Genomic DNA, 14,454 nt, shown 5'->3' on the forward strand with positions numbered 1-14,454 from the left:
TTAAGGATATCCAATGCCTACTTTTGGACTCCCAGAAACCTGCCTGTACACACTTGACAAGGACAAAGACACCCACCCCACACATCCACACCCACATGCACACATACACACACACAAAAAAAACCACTTTTATATTTTCCCCCAAAAGTCTTATAATATCTGTTCCAAGAAGACTGGGCACAGTGGCGCACGCCTTTAATCCCAGCACTCGGGAGGCAGAGGCAGACGGATCACTGTGAGTTCAAAAGCCAGCTACAAAATGAATCCAGGACAACCAAGGATAACACAGAGAAACCCTGTCTCAAAAAACTAAAAAAAAAAAAAAAATCTATTCCAAGTAATAAATGAACTTATGGTTGAAAATGAAGTTTCAGTATAAAAATTAACAACTCTGCCACAAAAAAAGTTTTTAAAATGCTTTAATCTGAAAGCATGCCAATATTTACCTTACTTCGTTTTAGTATAATTTAACACATGCTAGTTACAATCAAAATGATAATCATATATTATAATTTTTGTTATTGCTGTTGTTCTTTGAGACAGGGTCCCTCTGTTAACCCTGGCTGTATCCCTGGAAACTCGTAGGCCAGGTGTACCTAGAATTCAGAGCTCTGCCTGCCTCTGCCTTCAGAGTACTGGGATTAAAAACATGTGCCACCATAGCCCAGCTACTGTAATTTACTTATAAATCTAACTTGAAACAAATCCTTACAAACTAATCAAAATGAACAGAATGATTAATTTTCTGTTTTGTTTGAGACAGTCTCACTATATAGACCAGGTAAGACTGGAACTTACTATGAAAGCTAGGCTGGCCTGGAACTCATGAACCCCCCTGCCTCAGCCTAGAGAAAGCAATACAGGAATCCCAGCGTCTTTCTTGAACTTAGCTGACATATGTCTAAAGCAAAAGCATTTTGCTGAAAAAAAAAAAAAAGATGTAAAACTTTCAATGCTCTATATGAACTCTTTAAAACTATCTTGTAGATAATTGTCAAATTCCTATATAGTACACAGCGATAGACAATGAACAAAATTAAACAATATAATAGCATCACAAAACAGAAAAAAGAAAGTAAAGCATTCAAGGTGGATACCTGAAAACAGCATCCCAATTCAAATATTTTCCTTGTTTGGAATCTGAATGCCTATCTAAATTTTGAACTGTTTCAGGATCCTGAATCAGGCGCTTAAATTTCTCCACTTCTTTCTGAAAATGAAGAACAAATATAATAATAACATATTACGTTACCTATCACACTTTTTTTCCTTTTTTTCTTTTATTTTATAGGCATTGTTGTTTGCATGTATATATGAGGGGGTGTCAGATCCCCTGGAACTGGAGTTACAGACAGTTGTGAGCTGCCGTGTAGGTGCTGGGAATTGAACCGGCGTCCTCTGGAAGAGCAGCCAGTGAGTGCTCTTAACTGCTGAGCCATCTCTCCAGCCCCCTCCCACATTTTTTTTTCCAAGAAAAACAACTTCAAATAACGTGTTACCCTTCGTTCTGTGGCTCTATCATGTTCTAACTGCCGGCAGCAAATGAGCAGATCGTTAAGTGCTAGACTCATGGTTTAAGATTTCGGAGCTTACATCCCCACCTGTAAAAAGAAGTAAACACACACAATTACCTTCATTTATCTTTTGGTGCTGAGGACTGGCTTACTACCTTAAGCATACTAAACATTTAAACATAATAAAGCATCTAAACATACTAAACATTTCAAGTACAGTAAGCTGCACTTTAAATCTCTATGCAACTATTTTAGACATTAGCTATACATTTAACCCTAACTACTGAACACATCCAGGGCACACGGGATCAAAGACACCACACTTTCTCTTAACATTTCTATAGAGCATTTTCCTAACATACATCAAAATCATGCTCTAATTCTCAAATGTGTGGTCTGCATAGCAGGATGAAGTATTCTTTGGAAAATAAGAAAAAAAGAAAACAGTTCGCCGTTATCTCTATTAAAAATAAAGCATTCATCAATATCAACCAACAATATGAGTTTCACATCTACAGTGTTTCGGGTTAGGCATGTTAGGGACAGCTAGAAAAATAAGTGGACTCTACTGATACAAAGCCTACCCTTTTGGGAGACATCTGGGGAGACTGATGGCGAGAAAAGTACTAATGCACAGTTCCAAACTGTAATATATGCCTCAAAGGAAATAAAAATACAGTAGGAAAAAGAGAGAGAGAGAGAGAGAGAGAGAGAGAAAAGAAGAGAGTGTGAAAGCACTCTGTGTATAATCCCACCACCAGGGAGAGGGTGAAGAAAGGAGCATCTACAGTTTAAGGTCTCCCTCCGTGAGATCAATGCCAAATTGACACTGACAGAAGCTCATGTTTAAAAAAAAAAAATACAAGTTTGTCATTTTAGATAAACTGGCATGAACACGTTTCAAAGGGGATTTAAGTGAACTCAAGATCTGAAGGAGCTGGCACCGACTACAGGAAGAACTCAAGGATGAACATTTTAGGAAAGGAGACTGGAGGAGCCAAAAGGCCCCGAAACGGAACTGAAAGCAGCCAGACTTGTGCTCGCTTCCACAGCACAGACACTAAAACTGGAGCAACTGTACAGAGACAACGCACAAATTTGTGAAATGTTCCAGGTTAGAAACACAAAAACAACTGGCAGTGAAATGGTGGCCCACGCCTTTAATCCCAGCACTCAGGAGGCAGAGGCAGGTGGATTTCTGAGCTGGAGGTCAGCCTGGTCTACAGAGTGAGTTCCAGGACAGCCAGGGCTACACAGAGAAACCCTTTACCAAAAACAAACCACTGAGTAGATACTAAAGCAGATAACATAAGACTCGGCTCTCAGCATTTAGCTGAAAAAGCTCCCTAAACAAAAGCCCCTGAATAGATCAAATCTTCCTTTTGAGAGTTCAATCAAGTTTATGTGTTTACAAAATTGACAATAATTATATCTCATCTTCCCAGAAATAACCCCCTTCTGGCATGCCATTCTGGACTAGCGGTAAAGAGCATGGGGCTCAGCCAGGTATGGCAGCGCTACAATCCCAGGCCTGGGGGAGGCTCAGGCAGCAGAACTATCTCTCTTTAATGGCAAGCCTGGGTTGGAAACCAGTGGGCTCTATAGTCAGGTTGTATTCTTCCAATTCAGGTCCATCCAATTAACAGTTAACCCAACCTAGAGCATGTTGGCCAATCCCTCAAACCTGTTATCTCGATGCTAAAACTTCCTCAAGGAGTTAGTTGATGTTCGTTCTCTCTCTCTCTCTCTCTCTCTCTCTCTCTCTCTCTCTCTCTCTGAGGAAATGTTCAGTATAGCTGTCATCCTATTACTGTTTTCCTCACGTTCGCTTTATAAATCTATTTTAATGGTTCTTTTTCCACTTTTTCCTGCTCTCACTCCTTCCTATGGCTTCAAAACACTGCAAGTTCCCAATATCTGTATTACTCAGTAACAAAGCTCGCTTTGGAGCTTCGGGAACCTTCTACATTTTGTGCCTTTCCATGCGTTTCCTTCTGTCTGAAAGGTCCGCTACTGTCTTGCAGAACACAGAACAATTTACACCTGGCCAAGGTCTAGCAGCAAATTTTATTCTTTCAGGCTTAATTTCCTCAGCTAACACAGTACTTTTCTATCATACTATCGCTTTGAAAAGTAGCTAAGGGGCTGGAGAGATGGCTCAGAGGTTAAGAGCACTACTTGCTCTTCCAGAAGGTCCTGAGCTCAATTCCCAGCAACCACATGGTGGCTCACAACCATCTACAATGTGATCTGGCGCCCTCTTCTGGCCTGCAGGTGGGCAGGCAGGCAGAACACTCTATAAATAATAATAAATAAATCTTTTTTTAAAAAAAGAAAAGAAAAGAAAGAAACGTAGCTAATTATCTGTACCAGGTGGTGGCGAGGAGACAGCAGTTAAAACACTCTAAAGAGCGCTTAGGGGTCGCTACTTACCTTCTTAAAGCAGCACAGGTCATACAAATGCTAAGAATTCGAACTCTGAGGCTGTGATTTCCGAGCCCTTGCTCTTACGAACTTATTTACTTTCGAACCTGTAGCTTAAATATAAGCGAATGGTCTGGGACTAATGTACGAGATTTTTTTTAAAAATTACTCTACTAGGATAGATCAGAACCCTAAGGTGACAGGAAAGAGAGAGAGGCGCAAAAGGGAAGTTTCAGGCTCATTTCACCCCGGTTTCGGCAGCGAGAGGGAGAGGATGGAAAGATGGGGTGAGAGGCGCCTAGGGCCATACCAAAGCCGAGGAAAGATGGGGTCTGACGAGAATTTTTGCTTCACAGAAGCCCAGGCATTCGCTCCGCGCTCCTACCGTTGCACGCCGCCTGCCAATGCAAACCCAGGTCGCCTCGCCTTTTCCCGCGTGCACGGGGTGGCAGCTGGTTTTCCACGCACGCCGTCCCTCTTCCGGTTCAAAAGCGCCCAGCTGGTACCGCTAGGCTGCACCAAAGGAAGAAGACTGGCAGCGTCGCTGGACGGTCTGCGCCTGCGCCTAGGCATCACGCGTTTTCCCCCTCCAACTCAAAACATTCCCCGGGGTACTGAGGAAACGCGCCTGCGCGCTGCGAACCAATGGCGAACGACCTCTCTCAGGCAACTCCGCCCAGGGAGTTGATGCTGCTCCACCAAGCCACCCCGGGGGGTCCTCTCAGGCCTCAACCCTTCCCGGACGGAAATGACGATCGTTCCGAGGGAGGGGGGGGGGAGGAACGGAGGCGGGTTTCATTTCGGCGCCTTTCTGTCTCCGGCGGAAGCGATTGGTGGATGTGGAACGAAAGAGGCGGGCCAAATTGCCGCGGGTTCAGTACGGCCAGTGGAACCGGGAGATGCGGCGGCGCCGGGGCTGCCGCGGCGTCTGCTCTGAGTCGAGTCTCGGTCCCTTCAGGCGGCTCCCTGTGCAGCTCGGATCATGCTGCTACCCTCGGATGTAGCCAGGCTGGTATTGGGTAAGCGGCGGCCCAGGAGGGTGGGTGATCGGAGCGGGCTGAGAGGACGGAAAGCCTGGAGGGAGTGGAGGGGGGGGAGGGGAGGGGAAGGGGAGGGCTGCTCCGGGGTGGGGAAGCTTTGAGGGGTCCGTCCCCTCGCGTCTTAAGTTCTCACTGGGTCGGTCCCTCGGAGGCGTCGGGCGTTTGGAGCTCCTCGGTGTGGGGATGCCCCCCTTCTTCCAGTGCTGCGTGCGTAGGGACCGGCCGGAGGGAGAAGGGAGCACCTGGGGCCTGGATTCCCAGGCAGAGCTGGGCCCCCGGGGACACCTGGAAGAGTGTCGTCGTCCACGGGGAGGGGAGCCGGGGGGGGGGGGGGACAGGGCTGCGTGTCTCTCTCTCTCTCTCTCTCATGCCTTCCCTTGTCAGAGCTGGGACGGAAAAAGGAAAACGCTCGCCCCGGCCGCCCAGCTTGGTGGAAAGACATTTCCCGATGATTTACCCTTACAGCCCGACGTTCTGAGCCCTGGGAATCTTGGGGACACAGGGGGACATGATGTCCCACACAACCTTGCCACAGGCCACCCACCATAGAGGCTTGAAACGCCGGCTGCATATTTCAGAACGGCAGCTCCTTTCGTGCCCTTGAGCATATATTTATAAGGGAGTACCACGACCGCCTACTCGTTGCACACGTTCTGGCCCTGGGTTTTCCTCCATTTTTGAAAAGGGCTAGTTCGTTGACCACTGATCGGTCGGGGGAATATTATCTATGTGAAGGACAGTTTTCTTCGTTGTTTTGTCCTCGGAAAGAAGAAGAAAGGGAATTGTGCTGCTGGGAACAAGGGCCTCTTGGGCTCAAAACTGGGCAGTGACTTTGAAACATAATTTTGCGTCATCTCTAGAAGAAAATGGTAAAAGTGTGATGAATCCTTACGTAGTTTCCACAACAGTTACTATCATTTGCTTTGTGCCCAGTCCTGTCCATATTGGCAAGAAATATTAAGGAGCTCGAAATGGTCCCACTGTCCGTTTTTGGAGAAATTTAAACACTAAAACTAATGTTTTGAATGTTTAGTTTTTTTCTACCTCGTCAGAATTGAGTGGTTAGCCTAAATTTATACCTGTGATTTTAAAAGTTAGCTATCTTGTAATTCTTAAATTTATTAGGCTCATACAAAAAATTGGTGAAGGGTAGACGCACAGTATGTATTAATAAAGCTTTCTGTGCACACTGTTTAGGTAAGAATTGCGACTTGTAGCACTCTGGCGATCCAAATAAAATTCCACGATCATAGTCTTAAAAAGGGTTTCTCAAGTCTGTCAGTGTAAACAATGTGAAGTTGATAGTTATGAGCAGTTTCCTGTGTTCAGGTTTTATGGGATGTTAACAGCCACCCTGATTTCTCTCCCCTAGACACCAGTAGGACCTCCTTCCTCAACCATTCCCAGATGTAATGGGGGTGGGGGTGTTGGGGGAGGGAGCCTCTACATTCTGTCAGTGTGTCCCCTGAAGAGATAGTCCTGCCTCATTAAGAAAACCTTAATTAAGGAAGTGACAGGGGTATTCTAATTGGAGCAATTATGTTTCTCTCCCAATCAACAACTATAACCTTTTTTTCTTGGTGCTTCTCATCCTTAAAATCATCTTTGCTATTCAGACTCCATTTTCAATTCCATGAATTCTAGCGTGCCTCCCACTCTGCATGGTTTTCCGTGTGCTCTACTTGCAACTCATGGTTACTCTTGGGTGGGGGATGGGCTTGAGACAGGGTTTCTCAGCGCAGTCTTGACTGTCCTGGAACTAAGTCGGTAGACCAGGCCTACTGAGAACTTACAGAGATCCGCTTGCCTCTGCCTCTGCCTCCCAAATGCTGGGATTAAAGGCCTGTGCCACCGCGCCCAGCTTCATGCTTCCTTTTTGTAAATCTTGCTGAAGCATTCAGATCCCACCACATGTTCTAAATAGTCAACCACTTCTGGGCGTCGCAACAAAAAAGCCTTTATACTTTGTCTCAATTCTGTGATTTAGTATTCTCTTTTGTATGTAGGTAGATGTGTATCTAAAAGTCTATTGCTTGCTCAGAATTCTTCTCTTGTACTTCCTGACCATCTTTAGCTCCTCTCTTTCGAGCACCTCTTAGGGTGCTTTTTGACATTTTCCAAACATTGCCAGTTTTTAAGCATAAGGAGAAAAGTAATTTTTCTTCACTTAGCATTCAACTCTTTGTTTGTTTGTTTACATTTTAACACCAGAACATTTTCTGAACCCCATCTCACATTGTCCAGTGCCCTATGTCACCTGATAGATTTTACTTGTCGAACTGCTTTACTAATTCACTTTCCTCTGAGACTCTTAAGCTTACCGCACTCCGGGTCCTCACCTAACTGCGTTCAGCCGTGGCCAGCTATTTATTGCCTGGATGGAATTTTTCAAAATATTCAAAAAGTCATCAGTTTGGCTTTTACTCATATGTCATAGGAAGTGCTCTGTGGAACTGATGCTGCTTGTCTTTCTACCCGGTCCCGCCTTTTCAGTATCTGGGCTGGGCTGCAGCATATTAAACTACTTAGGTTTTTCCAAATTTTACATTCCCCTTCTCCCTTGTGTTCCTAATGCCCTTGTATTAAAGGTTCCAGTCAAGTGTGGTATCGGAAAGCTCCTCCGGGAGCTGCAGTTGGTGATTCCTCCACTGCAGGCTTAGGTTTTTTTGGTAAGGTACAACTACCAAAGTTGATCATTTTAGCGATCTTAAAGTTCATGGTTATGTAGGGCTACTTACCATTGTTCTGCAACCATTGATTACCATCCGCCTCTAACGTTTCTTCCTAAACTGAAAGTTTCTTACTCAGTGTTCTTTATCTTGCATTCAAGCAATAATTTTTGGATTCAAGCTTCATAGTTCTCAGGAACCTCCAAAATGAGTTCTGTGTATAAAAGGAGAAACGGTTGAAGGATTCAGATTTTCTCCAATTTCACGAGTAGGTTACTTTCAGTATGAGATGGTATCCATTCGGAAAAGAAACCAAACGCTAAGTTGTGTGTTTAATGTAATTGGATTTGATGAGGGAATTGGTTACACTGGTGGTGCAGAAGCTAAACAGCTTAGGTTAGGTTAGTTAACACAGCAGGAAGCCATGCTAATCCAGGAGACTAGGCAATGTAAAACAACCCGGAGGGGACTGTGGAAGAAGGAACTGAAGACTTCTCTGTGATCAGGGAATAAGACTTCTTCCTAAATTCCAGTCTGATTCTGGCCTTGGCCATTTTAGCAGACTTAGCCAGAAGCTAGCTAACAGGTGAGCCAGGTGACTGCCTGTTTGAAGTCTGGTTTCCAAAATAGAGTACTAATAAACATTTACCAGAGTGCAATTCTGATCATTCTACATCTTGAGTAATACCTGAATTCATTGCTGATACTTGAATTGTTTCTTGTCTGTTTTTGTTTTATTTTAAATGTGTGTGTGTGTGTGTGTGTGTGTGTGTGCGCGCGCGCGCGCACACACACACACCTACGCCTCATTTCATGGAGGCCAGAGATACTAGATCCCTTGAGCTGGCTTTGTAGGCAGTTGTAAGCTACCTGAAATGGGTGTCACCAATCAAACTCAGATCCTCTGGAAGAGTAATACACACACTTGACTAATGAACCATCTCCAGTCCAGTTCTTAACCACTTTGTCTTTTTTGTTGATGCTTGTTAACTTATCTTTTAGGCAGCATCCGTATTAGCCGTGCTCCCCAATAAATTCCTACATACATGCTATCCATACTTTGGGAACATTTGAAGCATTGAATAATTTTCCATGCCTGGTAGGAAATTCTTGAGTCTGTGTCATCACATGAACTAAGCTGTTCCTATTTTTCCACAACTTTTAGCTATTCATAAATTAGTTTGTCTTCTAATTCCTTGTAAATCATAATTTTTGGATTTAAACCATACATCTTAAATTTGTAGATCTAATACTACAAGACATTGTAAGTTGTCTTTCTAAAAACTTATATTTCTTTCAAAGATAATAAACCATCATTATTGCTAAGGAGTCAGAGTACATGAAAGAGATGTTTATACAAACAGAACTTTAGTTCTTGCTTTCTTCCAGCTCCTTTTTCTCTTTCCCTAAAAAGGCCAAGCTCTTAGAATTCCAGTTTCTGTGATTTAAGTAGGCTTCATATAGTTAAGTTTTATCTGTCATGTGATTGATAATTGGTTATGATCAGATGGTTAGTGACAGTGGGTGGGCATTTTTGTAGCACATAAACAGTTCATCATAAACAGTGGCATCATTGAACACTGTCAAGTGTTTGCTACATTGTTTTTGAACTCTAAAGACAATGTAATCAAAGATGAAAGCTCAGGGTTGGTGAAAGCATAGTTTTAAGAATAGAGCATAATGGGTCTCCACTACTTCTAGATAGCCATACTTTTCTATAAAAAATAATGGTAATGCAGCTTTTTCACAAAGCCTTTTCTCAAATGCACTATGCAGGCTTGTTCTGAATTAAATGTATCATGAACTGTTGTAGCTGATACTCTTTTCCCAGCGTATGCTAGCACAATTGATTGTATTATTTTCTTGTAGGTGGCAGAAATTACCTACATTACTGTCTGTCTAGGGCATTGCTTTTCAACCTTCATTTTGCTGTACTACTCTTTAAAGAATCTTTGTAGATTTTTTTTCTAACCATTGTTCTCACAATTTTGTTCCTGTTGTTTTTGGTGATTTGTTTTGTTTTGTTTTCGAGACAGGATTTCTCTGTGTAGTCTTGGCTGTCCTGGACTCACTTTTTTATACCAGGCTGGTCTTGAACTCTCAGCAATTGGCCTGCCTCTGCCTCACTGAGTGCTGGGATTAAAGAAATGCACCAGTATGCCCGGCCTCATAAATTTTTGTACATCTCTTTATATTAGATCTATATCACTTGATATGTGTATAAAAATGAAAATTTCCTATTTCCCTCAGAAGCACATTTCTACCCTCTTTTAGGATGATACCACTTTTTAGGAATGTTCTCCAGGAAGGAAAAATCTTTAAGGAGTCCTATTTCATAACGACCACCTGTCACAAGTCTCAAGTGACTGAATACATCTAGGTGATTAATGCTTTTAGAACTCTCTAACATAAAAAGAAAATTATTTAGTGGATTTAATCCAAATCCAAAACCTGAAGAAAAAGTTGCAACTGCCCCAGTTCCAGGATGATCTCAGTGTTTTGTACAGGTTTTTAATTTGTTCACAAAATCATAGTGTCGCCTCGCTCCTTCCAAATACCTTGGGAATACCAACTGAGGAATGTTTTCAAGCTGCTTATATTTCACAAACAGAACAAAGCTTTTTTACAGTTGAATTTTATTATTTTGTGTGAAAGAAGACAGACGTACATGACAGAGTGAGTGTGCACATACATATATGGAAGTCAGAAGATAACTTTAGGCCTCGGCTGACTGCGCTCACTAGAGGCTCCAAGGTTCAGACAGAATCAAGCTCATGAAGCAGATGTCTTTACCACCTGAGCTATCTTGTTAGACCAGACATTTCGTTTTAGTTAATGTAATTATACATCTGTAATATGATCTTCAGTAATAACAATTTTAAAGTAGGGATAACTGTTTGGTTTATTTTTAGTTAGCTTTTGTTGCTTCTTTGGTTTTGTTTGGGTCTTTTTGTTTGTTTTTTTTTTAACTTAGATTTTGTTTCTAAATGCTTCTCAAGCTCCAATGTATGTTTGTTTGTTTGTTTATTTGTTTGTTTGTTTTTGAGACAGGGTTTCCCTGTCTAACAGCTCAAACTGTCCTGGAACTCGCTCTGTAGTCCATGCCGACCTCGAACTTACAGAGATCCGCCTGCCTCTGCCTCTCAAGTGCTGGGATTAAAGGCCTGTGCCATTACCTCCTGGCTTGTATATTTAATTTTTTCTTCATATAAGGCATAAGTTAGAAGTTAGAAAGCCTATTTATTAACTACAAGAAGAAAGTGCTTGATTCCCAAATCATAGAGCAATGGCTAAAATGAGGTGACCTCTTTTTGCTCTTCCCTTTAAAAATGCATGTGTAATGCCCTTGTAATATGCCTGTAGGATGTGCACGCGATGCAGAGGGTCAGAGGAGGGCGTAGGGGCCTCTGGAACTGGAGTTGCAAGTAGCTGGAAGCCGTAAAAACTGAGCCAAGTCCTCTGGAAGAGCCCGAAGTGCTCTTCACCACAAGCCGCCTCTCCAGCCCCTGGTTTATTTTTGTTTGTTTGTTTCATTTTTAATTAGAACTATATCAGTCAGTATCTCCAAGTGAAGAAAGTCTCAAAATTTTAAAACAGGAAAAGACTTTAAAAATCATTTACTAAAGCTAAATAAAATGTTTTAATTGTTGTATTTTACCAGCACAGATAAGTATACCTAGAGTGAATATTGTAAGGGATCGCTTACAGTTATTACAGAAGACTTACAGTATAGGCCAAAGGAATACAATATAGGTACAGGATTATTTTCGTGGGATTAATTTGTTTTAAGAGATGAGCTGGAATGGTGAGACGACTAAAATGAAGGCGCGATGCAGTAAGTAAAACTCCGTACAGTTAGTTAGGGATTTATAGTTAGGTGGTTTTTACTTGAGTGTATACTTAATACAATATAAAATTTTGAGTTTATAATGTTCTTAATATGCAATAGCACCACTAATTTCAAAAAATTTGCGTGTCTCCAACAGAAGTACATACTGATAACAGGCACTCTCTCCCAATTTCCCCACCCCCAACAAACAATCAGTTATCTACTTTTTTATACGGATGGATTTGCCGTTTATGGACATCACATACAACTAGGAAATTGTGTGTTTTATGTCTAACTTCATTTTACATCATTTCAAGAGTGTACAGGTGATGATGGGTGTTAGGACTTATGTCCAGTATATGTGGTAAAAATTAAATGTCTTTTTATGAGTTGTTATATTATTTTCTTTGCAAAGCATTTTTTCATTTCTTAGATTATTGTCCCTTTCATTTTCACTATACAGTTTGGTTTCTAGCCTCTACCAGATATATGATATGCAAGTGTTTTACTTTATTACTTTACTTTATTAATGGTGTCCTTAGTAGCGAGAAATTTGAAATGTTGATGTCCAGCTTATCTCTTGTTGCTTTGTTTCAGGTGTAATACCTGAATATATCATTCATTGTTCAATCTGAGGCCAAAAAAGTATTTTTTGGCTGTTTGCTTGTTTTTATTTTTCTAAACATTTTATAACCTTAGCCTTTACAGTTAGTTTTTTTTTTTTTTTAATATAGTGTGATTGGGGGCCAACTTTTTTTTTTCCTTCATGTAGCTATCCCTTTGTTGCAGCATAAGTTGTTAGAGAGTTTTCTTGCCAGGTGTTGGTGGTGGCTTATGCTTTAGTCCCAGCACTCAGGAGGCAGAGGCAGGTGGGCCTTGAGTTTGAGGCTAGTCTGGTCTACAGAGTGAGTTTCAGGACAGTCAGGGCTACACAGCGAAACCATGTCCTCAAACAAACAAAACCACTATTCTTTCCTCCAGTGAGTTATTTTGATAAGTAGTTAACAGCCTCTTAGCCTTTACTTGTTAAGGTTGAAATTAATATAATATAAAGGATATAAATTGGAAATTAGAGAATTTCTTTCCAACCTTTAACACAGCATACTTAAGACCTCTCTTCACTTGTTAAATCATGAAATGGATAGTCAAACATACAAGTAAGTGGTACTGAGAGAATGTGGTTTTTGGATAACTCATTAAATATATGTATGCAGTCCCCTCACCTCCTTACTGTGAAAGTCATAGAGCAGGGGAGCGCGGTTTCTTATTTCCTTGTTGATTTTTTCCACATTTATTATGCACTAATTGCACTTTGTCAAAGATCTCTTTTACAAGTTTAGCTAGAATTGTAGGATTCTTCCACAGTGGAGGAACTGGTGATTGTAAACATGCTACAACACAACCTACTGAAAAGCTGTAAAATACTAGCACGTTTTGCCTAAAGCTGCATTTATGGTTTTCCTATATGCTCAAGCATTTTAAAGAGCTGCTTACCAAAAGTACAGAATTTTCTGAAAGTATTCAAACGTCTATTCTTCCTTTAGGTTACTTACAACAAGAAAACCTCACATCTACTTGCCAGACTTTTATTTTGGAAAGTTCAAATTTAAAAGAATATGCAGAACACTGTACTGATGAAGGTTTTATCCCTGCGTGCTTACTGGTGAGTTACTTGTTCCTTACAGGAAATTTTCATTACTAGCCAACACAGAAGACTGTAAAGCACCACCTTAAAAAGAGTGCATTAGAGAGGCACTGTGCAGCATGTGTGATTGGGAACCTAAAATAGTCACAGGATCGCATGAGCCTAGGGATTTAGAGATGGCCTGGGCAACATAGCAGGACCCTTGTCACTCATCAACCAAGCCAGCTTTAGCAGAAAGCTACATGACTTATCACTGTCTGATTCCCATATGAGAGACAGATTTAGCCAGGTGGTATACATCTGCGGATTTTGGAAAGCTGAGGCAGAATGATTTTAGACCAACCTGGGCTACGTACACAAGACCTTATATAAAAACAAACAAACATACTATATATATTGATATTTTATTGTCACTTTTTTAGGTATCTATATGTTTAAAAAATCTAAAATTACACAATTTCACATGGTACTGGTAGTTGCATGTTAAGGATGGCTCCTTAGTGGGACTTTAACTATTAATGGGCATTTTCCATAAGAAGCCTAAAAGAATCTACAACACTGAAGTTATCAAGGTCACAATATATATAATATGCAAACATCCACTTTTAGAAAACTGCAAGTGAACAGTTACTTCAGTTTTTAAAGTACCTGTTTATAATAACAAACAATGCTATGTAACGTAACAAAATATGTATGTAACTTTTGCTAAGAACTGTGTCAAAGAAATAAAAACTGAATAAAACCAACGTTGTCAACTGGGAGTTTTGCACTCAGCCAGTGCTCCCTAATGTCACTTATACATTGATTCTTGTCAGAATCCCCACCGCTTTATAGAAAGCAACATGCTGAACTCTAAATTTTATGTAGAAAAATGATTAAAATACCTTAAACAATTCTGAAAAATTAGAAAGTTGGGGAACTAGAAGAGATGGCGGAAGCAGAGTCATTTAAAAGTGTCATGATCAAGAAAGAGATCTGGAAAAGTCACACACCAGAGGAGACTGATCAAACGTAGTGCTAAAGTATTATCTAGAATTCTGGATCAGGTATCAGAGAAAACACCCACAAGCTGGCTGAGTCCGGATGGATGTCTTAGTGCTCACAGAAGGGGTGTGTTATATAAGTGCCAGTGTGCGGGTCGCTGAGAGTACAACGCAGCGCTCAGCTGTCTTTGGGATCTTGATTGAATTTGTAAATTATTTAAAAACAAAAGTCTTGAAAAAATTAAAATCTACAGAGTATAGAATGGCAGATAATGTGTATTTGTTTATGTTTGTGTGAGGATATACACACGTGAATACAGGAGCTCTCAGAGGTTAGAAAAGGACATCGG

General features: G+C 41.2%; 2 protein-coding genes across 5 annotated transcripts in view; one reads left to right on the top strand and one right to left on the bottom strand.

Annotated features, from left to right (window-relative positions):
- ATM (ATM serine/threonine kinase) overlaps positions 1–4,643 on the bottom strand; it is a 99,388-nt gene extending 94,745 nt beyond the window's left edge. For 2 of the 3 annotated variants that reach the window (XM_084784300.1, XM_084784302.1), the window contains exons 1-3: positions 4,249–4,643; positions 1,500–1,601; positions 1,098–1,210 (exon numbers count right to left, since the gene is read on the bottom strand). In XM_084784300.1, the coding sequence (XP_084640426.1) occupies positions 1,098–1,210; positions 1,500–1,571 (185 nt within the window). In that variant the 5' untranslated portion in view covers positions 1,572–1,601; positions 4,249–4,643. The remainder of the gene's footprint in view (positions 1–1,097; positions 1,211–1,499; positions 1,602–4,248) is intronic. The other variant, XM_084784301.1, reaches the window with a different exon arrangement.
- A 144-nt stretch (positions 4,644–4,787) lies between these two features.
- NPAT (nuclear protein, coactivator of histone transcription) overlaps positions 4,788–14,454 on the top strand; it is a 40,868-nt gene continuing 31,201 nt past the window's right edge. For both annotated transcript variants that reach the window (XM_084784309.1, XM_084784310.1), the window contains exons 1-2: positions 4,788–4,957; positions 13,021–13,139. In XM_084784309.1, the coding sequence (XP_084640435.1) occupies positions 4,921–4,957; positions 13,021–13,139 (156 nt within the window). In that variant the 5' untranslated portion in view covers positions 4,788–4,920. The remainder of the gene's footprint in view (positions 4,958–13,020; positions 13,140–14,454) is intronic.

This window comes from Acomys minous (genome assembly GCF_964271855.1).
Source record: "Acomys minous genome assembly, chromosome: 5".
Lineage (NCBI taxonomy): Eukaryota > Metazoa > Chordata > Mammalia > Rodentia > Muridae > Acomys > Acomys minous.